The sequence below is a fragment of the Diabrotica undecimpunctata genome, chromosome 6 (genome assembly GCF_040954645.1).
Source record: "Diabrotica undecimpunctata isolate CICGRU chromosome 6, icDiaUnde3, whole genome shotgun sequence".
In the NCBI taxonomy this organism is placed as follows: Eukaryota; Metazoa; Arthropoda; class Insecta; order Coleoptera; family Chrysomelidae; genus Diabrotica; species Diabrotica undecimpunctata.
This window is the reverse complement of record NC_092808.1, coordinates 106,628,479-106,642,729: the sequence shown is the minus strand read 5'-3', so window position 1 is coordinate 106,642,729 and position 14,251 is coordinate 106,628,479. Positions and strand designations below refer to the sequence as shown.

The following is a 14,251-nucleotide window of genomic DNA, read 5'->3' as shown; positions in this document are numbered from 1 at the left end:
CTGTAGTTTGGCTGTATACCATATATAACAAAAAATTTTTATTAAAAATCCTTTATAAAAGGTATATAATTTAAAATACCCAATCGGGCTATATCACAAAACGTTTTCGGAATCCATGTTCCATCATCAGTGCACTAGGTGGGTATACATGTATTGAGCCACTAAATATGTGGGCTGAAAGGCTTTTATCATGTCCTCGTAGACACATCGTCTCAGAACCAGCAACTTCACGTGGAGTCATACGTCGCCATGTTACCAACTCCACTGGTAACTTTAACATCTTAGAATTTATCACAATATAATGTAATCTAAATTTAAACAACAAATTTTAACGGGTTTTTACCCACATATTTAGTGGCTCAATACATGTATACACACCTAGTGCACTGATGATGGAACATGGATTCCGAAAACGTTTTGTGATATAGCCCGATTGGGTATTTTAAATTATATACCTTTTATAAAGGATTTTTAATAATTTTTTTTTATGTCGTATATATTTTTTAGCTAAAAAACATATCATAAACTAGGAAACACTGAGGATAGGGAATAAGAAATTCATGAACAAAGACCATAATTCATGGAAAAAGAAAGCGCACAAAGACAAAGAAGCAATCGACAGAAAAATAAATCTAAACAACAGAAAATCAGAAAGTCGACGGTAACCGTATGCCGTCATCTCTTTCATTGAGACAATTTGGCCCTTTTCAATTTCTATGGCTACTCGGATAATTCTTGGTTTATAGAAGCGGATGGGGGCTATGTTTCTGCAGTTTTCAAAATAAATTTTGAGACCTGTATGAAGATGGTGTTGACCTAGAGCTGAAATTGAATCGGAATTGCTAAAAGAAATGGAATGTTCATAAATCCTATATTAGATCCTACGATTTGTTTGGCCTATATAAGATCGCGGGCAGTCTGCACAAGGGATTTCATAAACTCCGTGTTGCAAAAAAAAGTCTGCACAAAAGTCTCTTCATAAACTCCGTGTTGTTCATTTGGAATGTTGACTTTGATTGATCGGACAAGAGATGAAAATTTTTGTTGGGGGGTAAATATTGTTTTTATTCCTCTTGATTTAAGAATTTTGTCGATTTTGTCAGTGACACCTTTGATGTAAGGAAGAAAAGCTTTCTTATGGTGATGATGGTCTGAGTATTTGGATTGAGATTGAGTGGAAGATTGATGTCTGTGGATACTTCTATTGATGTGATTTTCGCGGTAACCGTTTTGGATGAGGGCTTGTTTTAAACTAGAGAGCTCAGCGAGTCTACTTGCATAATCGCAAAGGCGTCTCATTGATTGATCGTCTGATTGATCTGGAGACAAGGGTATTGATGACTGAATTAATTTGTGAAGGTTGATGATGAGAGTTGGCATGCAAGTAACGATTGGTATGTGTGCGTTTTCGAGAAACAGAGTGATGAAAACCTTGTAATTGGTTTTTCTTTATGATAACGTCGAGAAACGGTCGGGATGAATTAGTTTCCACCTTCATCGTGAACTGGATACTAGGATGTATACCATTCAGATAGTCTTGAAAAGACACCAAAGCATCCTTGCCATGTGGCCAAATGACGAATGTATCGTCAACATGTGGGTTTGAGCATTGATGTGGATAGTGCTCGGATCTCGAAGTCTTCTATAAATATATTTGCAATTATTGGAGGTAGTGGAGAGCCCATTGGGGCACCGTTTATTTGATGGTAGAATTGATTTTAGAAGATGAAATAAGTGTTGGACATACAACGTTTAATGAGAGATAAGTGGTCTTGCTGGATACTGTATTTAGTTTTCAGAATGTTTAGAATTTCGTCTATAGGAATGTTTGTAAAAAGTGAAACAATATCGAAACTTACTAGAATGACTGACGGTGAGATAGGTTATTGATAGAGTTTTGGCCAGTGGTTGTGTAGGCAGTTGTATGCACCGACAATGGGACGTAGAGGAATATCGGGTTTGTGAATGTTGGGTAGGGCATATATTCGAGGTGTTCTGGAAGACTATTCACGAGGAATTAGAGATTGTTTTATGTTAACAGGAAGAGAGGTTTTATTGATAATGGCTTTTGTTGTTTTCTTCAATTCTCGTGACCGACAACGTTGGGCTCGAGAGTTGGTGTGTGTAGGTTTGTTGACCGACAAAAAAAGTTGTACCCGACGGTCGACCCGACCGATTTAGTTTTACAACAGCGACATCCCGACAGCCGACTTCTCCATACCCAACTTGTCGAGTCGGGGCGTGACAACTGACAACTTTTTTTTGTCGGCCAACAAGCCTACACACACACCAACCGTCGGGTCCAACGTTGTCGGTCACGACAGTTGGTTGGTCTTGTCGGGACGTGTGTAGGGGGTTTAATTGCAAAGTTGTACGGTTGTACCAAATTCCATTTCCGTAAAAATAAAGAATGATATGACACATCGAAAACTACGCAAACGTTCATAAACAGTGGCGCGACATACAAGTTTATAATCAACCAACTCCAGATAGATTTGTATTACTCTTGCTACGGATATAATTTGTAATCTGTAATTTTTGGTAAGTTAACTATAATTTGTTTCGTAGTATTTAATTTAATTATTTAACACGTGTTGTTATTGTTTTAATAACACAAAACTTTATTTCCAGTTTTTTTTTTTTTAATATGACGACAGAGAACAAAAATAAAAAAAGAAAATACAAGTAAGAAAGTAGATTTTTTAATAATGAGTGGATGAAGAATTTATTTTTTATTGACAATATCGGAAAAGCATACCTATGTGTTATTTATAATTATTCTACGGTCAAAAATTAATAATGCTAGCAATTTATATCGACATTATGAAACCAATCATCCGCAGTTTCCTAGTATTCACCAAATTAAGATCAGATACACTTGCTTCTTTAAAATAAAATTTAGATAAACTACAGTCAATTTCGATGAACTTTAGCAATCAAGCTAATAATGTGGCTGAAGCCAGTTTTGATATTGCTTGGGATATTTCTCGTGCAAAACGCCTGTATGGAAAGGAAGCGTTTATTAAAAAAATCTTGCATTGCACAGTGTTGTTCCGCAAATCCTCAACTCGAGACATACAACCGAACGACGCATAACTGCTATTAATACATCTCTTGAAGATAATTTCAAAATAATTTGAAGAACTCTATTGCATTCAACTTAGCCCTTGACAGATATCACATATCTTCCACAATTGGCAGTTTTCATACGTTTTGCTTTACCTGACTTCGTTGGTAAAGAAGAATTATTACTATTTCAAGAGTAAACCCGCGATGTCGATATTAAAAATGCATTAGATGCCATAATGTAAACTTTTGAGGTGCCTCTTATTAAACTTTTAAATGTTGCAACTGAAGGATCTCCGGCAATGCTGGGTAAAAAGTCGGTATTATTGGGCTTTTAAGAGATGATTCTCAAATTCCACAATTCATAACTATTCACTACATCATCTCGTTACAAAATATTTAAAATATCCTAATCTTATGAAAACAGTGTTACACATTGTAAATTATATTCACCCCAATGCCAAAAACCATCGAAAATTCAAAAATTTCCTTGAGTAATTAAAGGACCAAAAATTTCAAAATGACATTAATTTCTTTTGCATTATTAGATAAATATCTTGTGACAATGGCCATTAGCACGAGACACAGTGGATACAATTATATATTAGATACAATTGCATATTATATACAATAGTTATACTTTATTTAGCAAGTTTTCTAGCTGCAGGAACTGAATCGCTGTGATGACTTGACTCTGGTTTCTCATCTCACTTCTCATTTCTAGGTATAATAGATAGCGAACCGCTCAATCGTCTGTTATATTTGATGTAAAAATGTAGTGGATTGGTTCCAATGATTCTGTCAGTAATTTCGTATGAGTTTCTTTATACTTGTTTTTAGGTCACTGGCGATTTGTATATTACGTGTACAATTGGATACAGCAGCTTCTTTGGCAAAGCGATCGGCGTTGTCGTTACCAGTTATCTCGATGTGGGAGGGAATCCATATGATAGTGATATGGATATCGTGGATAATAAGATTTTGGTATGTGTCATGGATGTTTTTACAAGAGAATGATTAGTGAAGAGATTATTGATGGACTGGGATAGAGGCGAGGGAGTCGCCTCCCTCGCCGAAACCAATATGTTGATGGGGGTACGGCGTAGAGTTTAGAGGTTTGGTAGATAGCATACAGTTCACCAGTGTGAACGCTGTATGTGGCAGGAATTTGGCATGATCTAACGACAGCTTCCGTAGTGATAAGGACACAACCAACTCCCGTTTCACTCTTTGATGTATCAGTGTACCCGATCGAATTGCTTAAAATTAAGAATTTCTAGAAAGGATTTCCTAATGAAATCTCGGCTGGTTTCAGCCTTACTGAACTTTATGAGGGAAACATTAAATTTCGGTAGAGTTTTGGTCCAAGGTGAATTCTGTGGGATCAGGAGAGGGTTAGCTTGGGATAATTTTATGTGCGGTATTAAAGTTTTATGTGTGGTGTAATATGTATGCGTAGAGCAGAGGGATGAGTACTTGTATAGTTGGGTAATGTCAGCATTGTGTGTACTGGATTAGGAAGGTTAGATGAAAGTAGAGGCAGCATAAGAAAGGAGGAGATATTGGCGCTTAAGCCAAAGAGGCAGTTCATGGGCTTCGCGGTAGAGGCTCTCAGCTGGACTGATACTGAAAGCTCCTAAACAGAGTTGGATAGCAGTATTATGTACTGAATTAAGGGTTTGTAAGGATGTTTTAGATATATATATATATATATATATATATATATATATATATATATATAAAGCTGCCATAATCGAGTTTAGAGCGAATAAGAAACCCATATACTATTAATAGTGTACATTCGCTAGCGCTCCATTGGTAGTGGGAAAGTTTTTTGATAATATTGATATGACAAGAAAGTCGGGAGTCGAATATTAGTCCTAGAATTTTGATTTTGAGGTGATCAACAACTGGGAGAGGGTGGTTATTCACTAAGATTTTAGGGGCAGTGAAGAGTGTTTTTCTGATGAATTTGATGAATTTTTTAGATGAGAGGGAGAGGCCAAGGACAGTCAATCTATTTCGTAATAAGTCCACGGATGTTTGGAGAAGTTTGCAAGTAGTAGTGGTTGCAACACTATGGCAATAAATTACAAGATCATCAGCATATGTAGTAAATTTGAATTGGGGAGGAAGACTGTGGCATATATGGTTAATCGATAAAATGAACAATGAGGTACTTAATACAGAACTCCGTCTTGTTGGACATAGGGCGATGATAGACAACCAGTTATAGAGACTCTGAAGGATCTAGAGCTAAGAAAATGCTTGATGAATTTAAAAATATTTTCATTAAGACCGTATAATAATAGTTTATCGAGAATAATCTGCCTACTTATTTTATCGAAAGCAGCTTCAATATCAAAGATGTAGGCAATCACTTCTTACTGTTATTTATAGCGTCGGCGATGTGAATATGAAGGATGACGAGGTTTATCATCTTCTTCATTAATTTGCACATGGTGCAAGTAAGAGAAATCGGTCTATAGGACTGTGGCAAGATTGGTGTTTGGCCATGTTTTAGGACTCGTATAATTACGGATGTGTTCCATTGAGTAGAAAATATTTGAGAAGACTAGATGGATTTATATATGTCAGGATAGTGGGGTAGCGGTTGGGTAATTTGTAGACTTGTTTCATCCGATAACTGCATTTCTAAAAGAAAAGGAAATAACCTATTCTGAATTAAACGATGACGAGTGGTAAAAGACTTAAAGTTTTTGACTGATGTCATGGAACATTTACAAACACTGAATTTACAAAACACTGATATATATTAACTAACCAACACCTCAAAGAATTACTAAAGTGCTGTAATTTCTGTAAAACAATTTTTTTAATACCTTTTGAGCATACTTTTTTAATACGAGGAGCTTGGCCACCCCTGCTATAGAGCCATTGAAAAAAGTCGTAATTGACGTAAGTCACGTGAGTAATAAGTTAGTAGGGAGTAACGAAAGAATTAATAGAGGCCACAAAAACTGTACAAAATCCAAGTGTTCATTAAAATTGGGAACGAGAATCTTAAGGATCTTGAATACAACAAAGAATCTCTTAAAATAATGATCTCAAGTTTAAAATAGACTTGGAAACACACTAAAATCATGGAAGGACAAATGCAAAAATGGGGATACCACTGAAAAACGAATAGCTATATACAAATGATGAAGAATCAACTAGAAAGATACACTCAGATTAATTGTAAACACAAATTGGCATTTAAAATTTATTTTTGAAGTTTTTTTAGTATGAAAATTTGTAGATACATTTGTTTCTATTTTAAGATAATTAACAAACTTATGTTAAAAAATTTATATCTAAGCTAACGTTCACGTGGAAAGAATGGCACATATTTATACAAAATAATACAACAGGTGTTGGAATAATCGCTAATATTGTTTAAATGTTGATAATAAAAACGCTACATTATGTAACTTTTCCAAACTATTTCTGTAACGATTAGTAAACCTACTTTATTCAAATTTATGTAAAAATATTTTAATACACTGGCAAAAGAAAAATAATTTATCGCTAGTAATGTTATATTCTGTATTATGTAATAGAAGTATTTCGTTGAACATGCGTCTAAGAGTACTGGATACGTCTGGTCTACTTTGCTTTATGGATGTAAAACCTGGACAATAAAAGTAAAAGATCGAAATAAATTAGAAGCTTTCGAGTTGTTGTATTACCATCGCATGCTCAAAATCCCGTGGACATCATACATATCTAACGAACGTGTGCTAGAAACCATGCACAAACAGCAAGAATTGATCAACACTATCAAAATGAGAAAGGTCCAATACTTCGGTCATATAATGATTAGACTCCAATATCGCTTACTCAGGTTGACAGACTATAGACAGCTCGAACGGCCGAGAAATTATTTCAAGTAACTACTGACCGAGTAGCTACTTGAAATAACCAACTCTTGAAAACAGACATGGCACACAAACAAGAAGTAATATTATCTACAATCCCAAAACAAGTTGATAAATAGAAATTTCACGTCTTTAATAAATTTTAGTTAGTCTTAAATTAAAGCAATATGTAGGGCTGGCAAACAATGAAACACTGGGCACAATGAAACAATCAGTGCACCGAGCGAACCGAAAGGTCTAGTGCAATGGGATTCTGACAGAAAACGATGAGGGCCACCCTAAACAAATCCAGCAATCACGTCCTTTCCACCAGTTGCGTGGAACTGACTCCACGAGGTGAAGTGGTGTTTTTTGTGGTGAAACAAAAATTGTCATTCAAACGGATTTTACATTTAAAATCGGCTCTTATAAAATTTCATTGTACATGTATATCTTAAGAATTTTGCCCGACTTTGGCTTTTCTACCTCTTCACATTCATCACAAAATGGTTCGTATGAGGTTCCTTGAAACAGAGGCGTTCGGGGCGCAATGAAACGTTTCATGGAGCCCCACGAGTGTTTCATTGTAGCCCATATGTTTTTCATAGAGCAGTAAGCAATTTGTTTCGTTTTATTTCAGAATGGTGCGAAATCTACAGCGGAAAACCAACAAGAGACTGTTTGTTAAAGATGGCATAAAGGCAGCCTAAAGAATGTGGATCATGTCACGCTATCAAGATATGTGATCGAAAATTTAAAGATAAAAACGAAAGCACATAGTGAGAAGAATGTAAGATATGCACCTAATTATTCGATTTAGACGGTTTTCACAACAGAGCAAGAGGAGAAACTGAAAAACCTCCTAATTGTGTACTCTAATATGTACTATAGTCTACCAGTAGAAGATAACTGACGAGTTGACAATCATATTTTGTAGGAGACTAAGGTTTCAGTAGAGGTGTAGAGTCATCTGATGATGATCATGTAGTTGGCGCCACATATGCCATATTGAACTTAGCAATAACTTTTATGATGTTAATTTTGTGTTTCGTGTATTTATATATGTCTAATAAAGAGATAACAAAATACATGTATTATAAGTCATTAAAGCAATATTGTTGTTAAGAAGCAAACTTACCTCAGTATTTGTATAATAAGTACTCCAAGCTGCCCTTAAAGATTGCTGTCCTCCCAAATCCCACATAATGAAGTGTATGTTCCTCCATACAACTTCCTCAACATTAGAACCTATAGTAGGGCTAGTGTGAACAACTTCATTCATTAGAAACTGATATAATATTGTAGTTTTGCCAGCATTATCTAAACCAACAATTACTATCTTGTGTTCTGGAATTAAATAAAAATTATGGTAATAATATTTAACAGAAAGAAAATATGTAGTTTATAAATGTTTTGTATTGTCAGATAGAAATAAACAACTGTATTTGCTAAACAGACAAATTCAATATAATATTAAAGGGAAAACTCCTTATTCATGGTATTTTTTAAGTGAAAACTTCTATACACAAGCTTGAGAAAAATTATTCTTCGGTTGGGAACAATTTTCAACTTGGCGCTTTAATATAAAATCAGTTAATGTAATGACATTTGTATACTTTGGCACAAATCTAGCAACACACTGATAATTGGATAATACAAATAATAAATTGTTTGTTTATTTACTGATTTCCTACATTTTTCATAACTTGTCATAAGTTGTTCTTCTTGAATCAAGTCTGTCATTGATCATCTGTGTGATAACTCAAAAGTTTTTATCTTGAAATTGTGTATATAAGTTTCTCTTGGCGGAAGGAAAAACCTATATTGATCTGCTTCAGCTCAAAAGTCCTGCTAATTTCTTCTTTTCATTCTCATCCTCTCTCATGTTTTTTCAGACATGGGTCTAGAGTTCCATACCTTCTTTTACAGCCACTATTTTAAATAAATTCTCTATATAGAGAATGCAAAATATGTTTTCCAGGCATGACTATAAAAGTAATCACTTATGTCATCACTACACCTAGTGCAACAGCATTTTTTTCAGTATTCCAATGATTAATAAATTGTCATAATTTCACAAATTCTAATATGCAGTTCCTCTACAGTTAATATACTTCTATATAACGGCAGCTATTGCTAAATCACATATGTTGGTAGATCCATAGTTAACCTGACCGATTATCTGTAGATAATTACTCCGATTTATGATTTGTTGTATTCTATCTCAAATTCTTACCATAAATAGTACACTTTTTTATTACAATTAGACTTTGATTTTGAAGTATGCATCTAGAATTCCCCATCAAAATGCATCAAATAGTCTATAGTTTTGCATGTTAGATACTTATTTTTTCATCTTTTTTCTATCATAATGATTTTCATCTTATTTACTGCTGCTAAATAGTTCCCTTTTAATGTAACATATAATCATATTCTCTGCATCATAAGAGATCTATTCTTCTATCTAATATGAAATGTTTGTAGCTTAAAAAATTAATATAAAAATATTTGACATTATACACCAGTTTTTATCATGGTAATCTTATTTTAATTTAAGTGTTAATATTGTTTGTTATTAAACTCTCTATTTGCATTATTTCTTTTAAGCACTTCATTCGAATTAAAAAATAAATATATGTTTTTATAAAGGCTCAAACTTTTTATACTTAATGAATTACAAATAATTATATCATAAAGTGGTTAACTGTAAAGATACCTACTAAAAAGCTCTTGTTTAGAATGTTATGGTTTGTTCCACCATGAGACACTCAATCAAACCGTGTTCTACCAACCTTTTAATTGTACAAATTGTTTTTTTTTGCTATGAGACTAGTTAATATTTTATAAAATAATTTAGACTTCACACCACATTGTAACAAATTTTCTAGAAATGTATTGTTTTGAATAAATTTGAATTGTATTGAAAGGTATTGTAAAAAAGTTTTTTTTCTTATTGTGTGGATTCTAGAAGTTTGTAATTTGGAAAATTGGCTCAATGCTAGCAAATAAATTCTATTTGAGATTATACTTATATTGTGTATGATCAATAAGTTAGCTGTACATTGTAGCTGTATATTATAGTTTGTATTAGCTCTATTGCTATTATGGTGGAATGAAGAAGTAACAGAGGCAATAAAAAGGAAGAAAATGGCATGGAAAGTCGAGACAATGCAAAATTATAGGTTAGAGAAGCGAAATGAACTATCTGGAGAAAGTTTGATGAAGATCTGGATCACAATTTCAGAAATAATAACAATAACATATAATAACATATTATAATAAAAAATAATAAAAGTTTCTGGGGTAAAATATGAAGTCTAAGAGGAAAAAAAAGAAAAGAAATACGAGGTTTAAAAAATGACAAAAACGAAATAAAAACAGATATAAAAGATATAATAGATATTTTGAGACAATGCTTTACATACAAATTCAATGAATATGAGGAAATCCAACAAAACAAAGAACCAAATGCTACACAAGAAGAGGAAGTTTTTGGACAAAACTGGGAAGAAATAAACATGGAAGAGTTGGAGGAGGAGTTATCAAGACTTAAATCAACAAAAGCAGGAGGAGCAGACGATATTGATCCTGAAAGGTAAAGTGTATACGAAAAAAGGTACAAAATGACTACTAGAAATCCTGAGAGAGGCTTGGAGAACAGAAAGCATACCAAAAGACTGGAAAAAGAATTTAATGGTACCTCTTCACAAAAAAGGAGAAGAAACAGACATAGACACATAGACAATAGAAATTATAGGGTCATTTGTTTGTCATCTATAACTTTCAAACTCTATATAGGAATAATAGAAAAAAGACTATGCGTAGCAATAAAGGAAAAATTGGATGAGGAACAAACTACATTCAGGGAGGAAAGGGGTACAACCAACAAACAAAAAGACAGAAGAGGGAATGTAAAGGTAGCGGGGGCAAAAATATTGTTAGACAGGAAGTGCCATTTTGAGAGGCCACATTAAACAAGGAAAGAGAGTCTCTTTCCTTGTTTAAGAAATCAAATTTAGTTGGGTTATGTTATTGTTTGTCCCAACTATCCCATGAAATCTAATTTATATTGAAGTTTTTCAACAATTGTGTCACATTTTAGAGTATTATCCTTAATATTTAATTAAAACTTTCTAATATAAGAAGACACATTCTGAAAAATATTTTATAGCTACTGTTAATAAGTGTCCTAAAATTTAAATTTGTGTCTTTGGTCTCCTTTTCATAACAATTAGATTCCCTCTTTTGTCTTTTTGCTCTATGAGTACAACAGATAATACTTTATATCTCACATTTATAGATTTAAAAGCAGCATTTGATACAATAGGTAGAAGGACAGTATGGAAAATACTAGAAAAATCAAATGTCCTGAGGAAAATACCACTGGCATGGTACAAATCAATGGTATAAGATTAAATGAATTCAATATTAAAAGGGAATAAAGCAAGATGGCAGCCTTAGCCCAGTACTATTCATCCTAGTAATGGATGAAATTATGAAAAATACTAAAAGGGCCACAAACCATCTGCAAACTACGGTGGGATATTTGAACTTAATACAGGTAAGATTCGACAGACCTCTATATGTAGATGACATTGTACTAATTGCAACACTAAGTAGAGGAAAGATTCAAGAATTAATAAATATATGGATGAGAATTAGAAAAACAAAGAATGGAAATAAACATCAAGAAAACAAAAAGTATGATAGTTAAACAAAAGAAAGTTGATGGGCAAAACCATTCTCTACTTTACTGTAAGGAAAATCAAATTGAGACTGTATCAACTTTTGAATATTTAGGAGTAGTGATATCAGAAGACAGAACAATGGATCATTAGATATCAAACAGAGTGAAGAAAGCAAACAAAATTTACTATGCACTGGCACTGAACAAAACATGATTTTTGAAAAACAAGAAATAGAAAGAGAAGTTAAGCTCAAGGCGTTTAATGAAGTAACAATACCAACACTGTTGTATGCAAGAGGAACATGGGTCATTAACACCAAAATGGATAGCGTGCTGAACACAGCAGAAATGAAACATCTAAGAAAAATAGCTGGTGTCACAAAAATGGATCACATCATTAATAATTACATAAGATGCGAATTAAAGCAGGAACTGATAGGATCTAAAATCAGAATAAGAAAATTAAACTGGTTTTGACACATTAGTGAGAAGAGTAATGAAATCCAAGAGATACATGAAGAGAAGAAAGGGAAGACCAAGGATGGGATGGTTGTAAAAATCACTGAAAATAGGCAGAGAAAAAGGAAAATAATTTCAACAAATGAAAGAACTAGCTAGGGACCAGAAGAGATGGAAGAGGTGGGTACAAGAAATATGAAAATATCACTCCGATGCCCAAACAAGGGGCATTAAGGAGTTCCTGAGAAAAAAGAAGATTAGCTCTATTTTTAATTATTGTTATAAAATAAATATTGTTAACAAGTAAAGAATGACAAAATATTGTTATGTTCTACTATTTAACAAAATAATCAGAAACCAATTTCCAAAAGTAGGAAATGGAAAAATGGTCTGATTTAAAAAGTAAATAAAGCAATGCTATTTTAGTGTATTTAGTGTGGATAAAATCCTGATTAATCCAGCCTACAGTACTATTTTTTCTCAGTTTCTATGACTAGTGCTATGTTTAAACTAATAGAAGAATAAAATGAATATTCTTGAAAGCTTGTATTGTAGTAGATTGAACATGAATAAACATGAAACAATAGTCCATGTTCATAGTTTAGTGTGAACAAGGAATAACATCAAATGAAACTTGCATAAAGTATACCAATAATCTAAGGGGGTATCATACATAAATGGGACATAAAGTGAGAATCCCAAAGCACAGTATATCGCTAAAGAATTCTTTTAGCATTAAACTGTGCCCAAAGCAAGTTGTATAAAAAAAAATAGAATGGAATTCAAGAGGAACAAGAAAGCCATAAATCCGAATTTGATTAAGGGAATAAATCTGTAAATAAATAAAAAGAGTAGGACTTTGGGATGATAGGTAGACATAAAAATTCGGAATTATGGATATTGCAAAAATGTTAGGAACTGATACAATAGCACAGCTGTTTTTGCATAAAAACGGTTAGCAATTAGGAATAAGCTTTTGTTTTAAAATAATAATAATAAATGAAATATAATCTAGAGAATGTTACCATACCTTCGTTGCCGAAAAGACTCCACAATTTCGCAAATAACAATCCCATTTTTTAACAAAGAGGCCCTATTAACTAGAATATGTTTATTTGTTGGAAAAACGAGTTCAGTATATAAAAATTATCACAACACTATTCACACTATCTTTGAACTGAGTTCTTTGTAACATATTCAACAAAAAATATCACAAATATCACCAGCGTTCACTTTTAATTAATTAATTAGATCATTTTGTAACTGTCTCATTCGTCATAAGCAGACATTCCTCTCAACTGTCTCGTGAAAGTTCATTCTTTAAACGGAATAAGGAAAATCATATCATATGGAATGACGCAAGGTCCAAATATGACGCGCCTTCCTACGTCATACTGTCAATGTCATCGTTTATTGAACTACTAAATATGCAACCTTTTTTACAAATTAGTCTGAAATTAAAATATATCTTACTTGCTTTTTCTCTCATGTCTCGCAATTTTTCACATTCCTTCCAATATTTTCTGTAGCTGCTTTGTATATCTTTATCCAGCTTCGGCTGCTTTATGTTAACAAAACATATATACCACTCCAAATAAACACAGATATGACCAAGCCTTCCGTATACGCACTGCAAATATGCATATACATAATGCAACTCAAACTCGCCAGGGCCTGACAACATTGCCAGGAACCGCGTGAAAGAACTCCCGCCGAGCGCCACACTCTATCTGACAAACATTGTCAACGCCATTCTCAGACTCTGCAGTATCCAACACAATTTTGCTCCTAAAAAAAGGCAAACCCGGACCGAACCAAACATTTAAAGGTCGATTTCTCTTCTAAACGTCTTGGCTAAAGTCTTCGAGAGGATTCTTAAGGAAAGACTCGTAGACTTAATCACAGAAAACAATATCATCCCAACATTCCAATTCAGCTTTACTTAGCCAACGAAGGTCACTCCACCACCAATACGGCGTTGGCAGAAATCGTCACAAACATCTCACGAAGTCTAAACGACAACAACCTATCATTAGGCATTTTTCTAAATGTTCAAAAAGCCTTCGACCAAGTCTGGCATGCTGGACTGGTGAAGAAACTACTGAACAACGGCCTATCGTTTTCTTTTGTCAGATTAATGCACTCATATGTCACTAAGCGCAAGATCACGTTAAACGTC

General features: G+C 33.6%; 1 protein-coding gene across 1 annotated transcript in view; it reads right to left on the bottom strand.

Annotated features, from left to right (window-relative positions):
• Positions 1-13,426, bottom strand: part of Arl5 (ADP-ribosylation factor-like 5) — a 90,192-nt gene extending 76,766 nt beyond the window's left edge. Inside the window, exons 1-2 of the mRNA XM_072535073.1 lie at positions 13,103-13,426; positions 8,065-8,273 (exon numbers count right to left, since the gene is read on the bottom strand). Coding sequence (XP_072391174.1) covers positions 8,065-8,273; positions 13,103-13,148 — 255 coding nt within the window. The 5' untranslated portion in view covers positions 13,149-13,426. The remainder of the gene's footprint in view (positions 1-8,064; positions 8,274-13,102) is intronic.
• Positions 13,427-14,251: the final 825 nt, after the last annotated feature.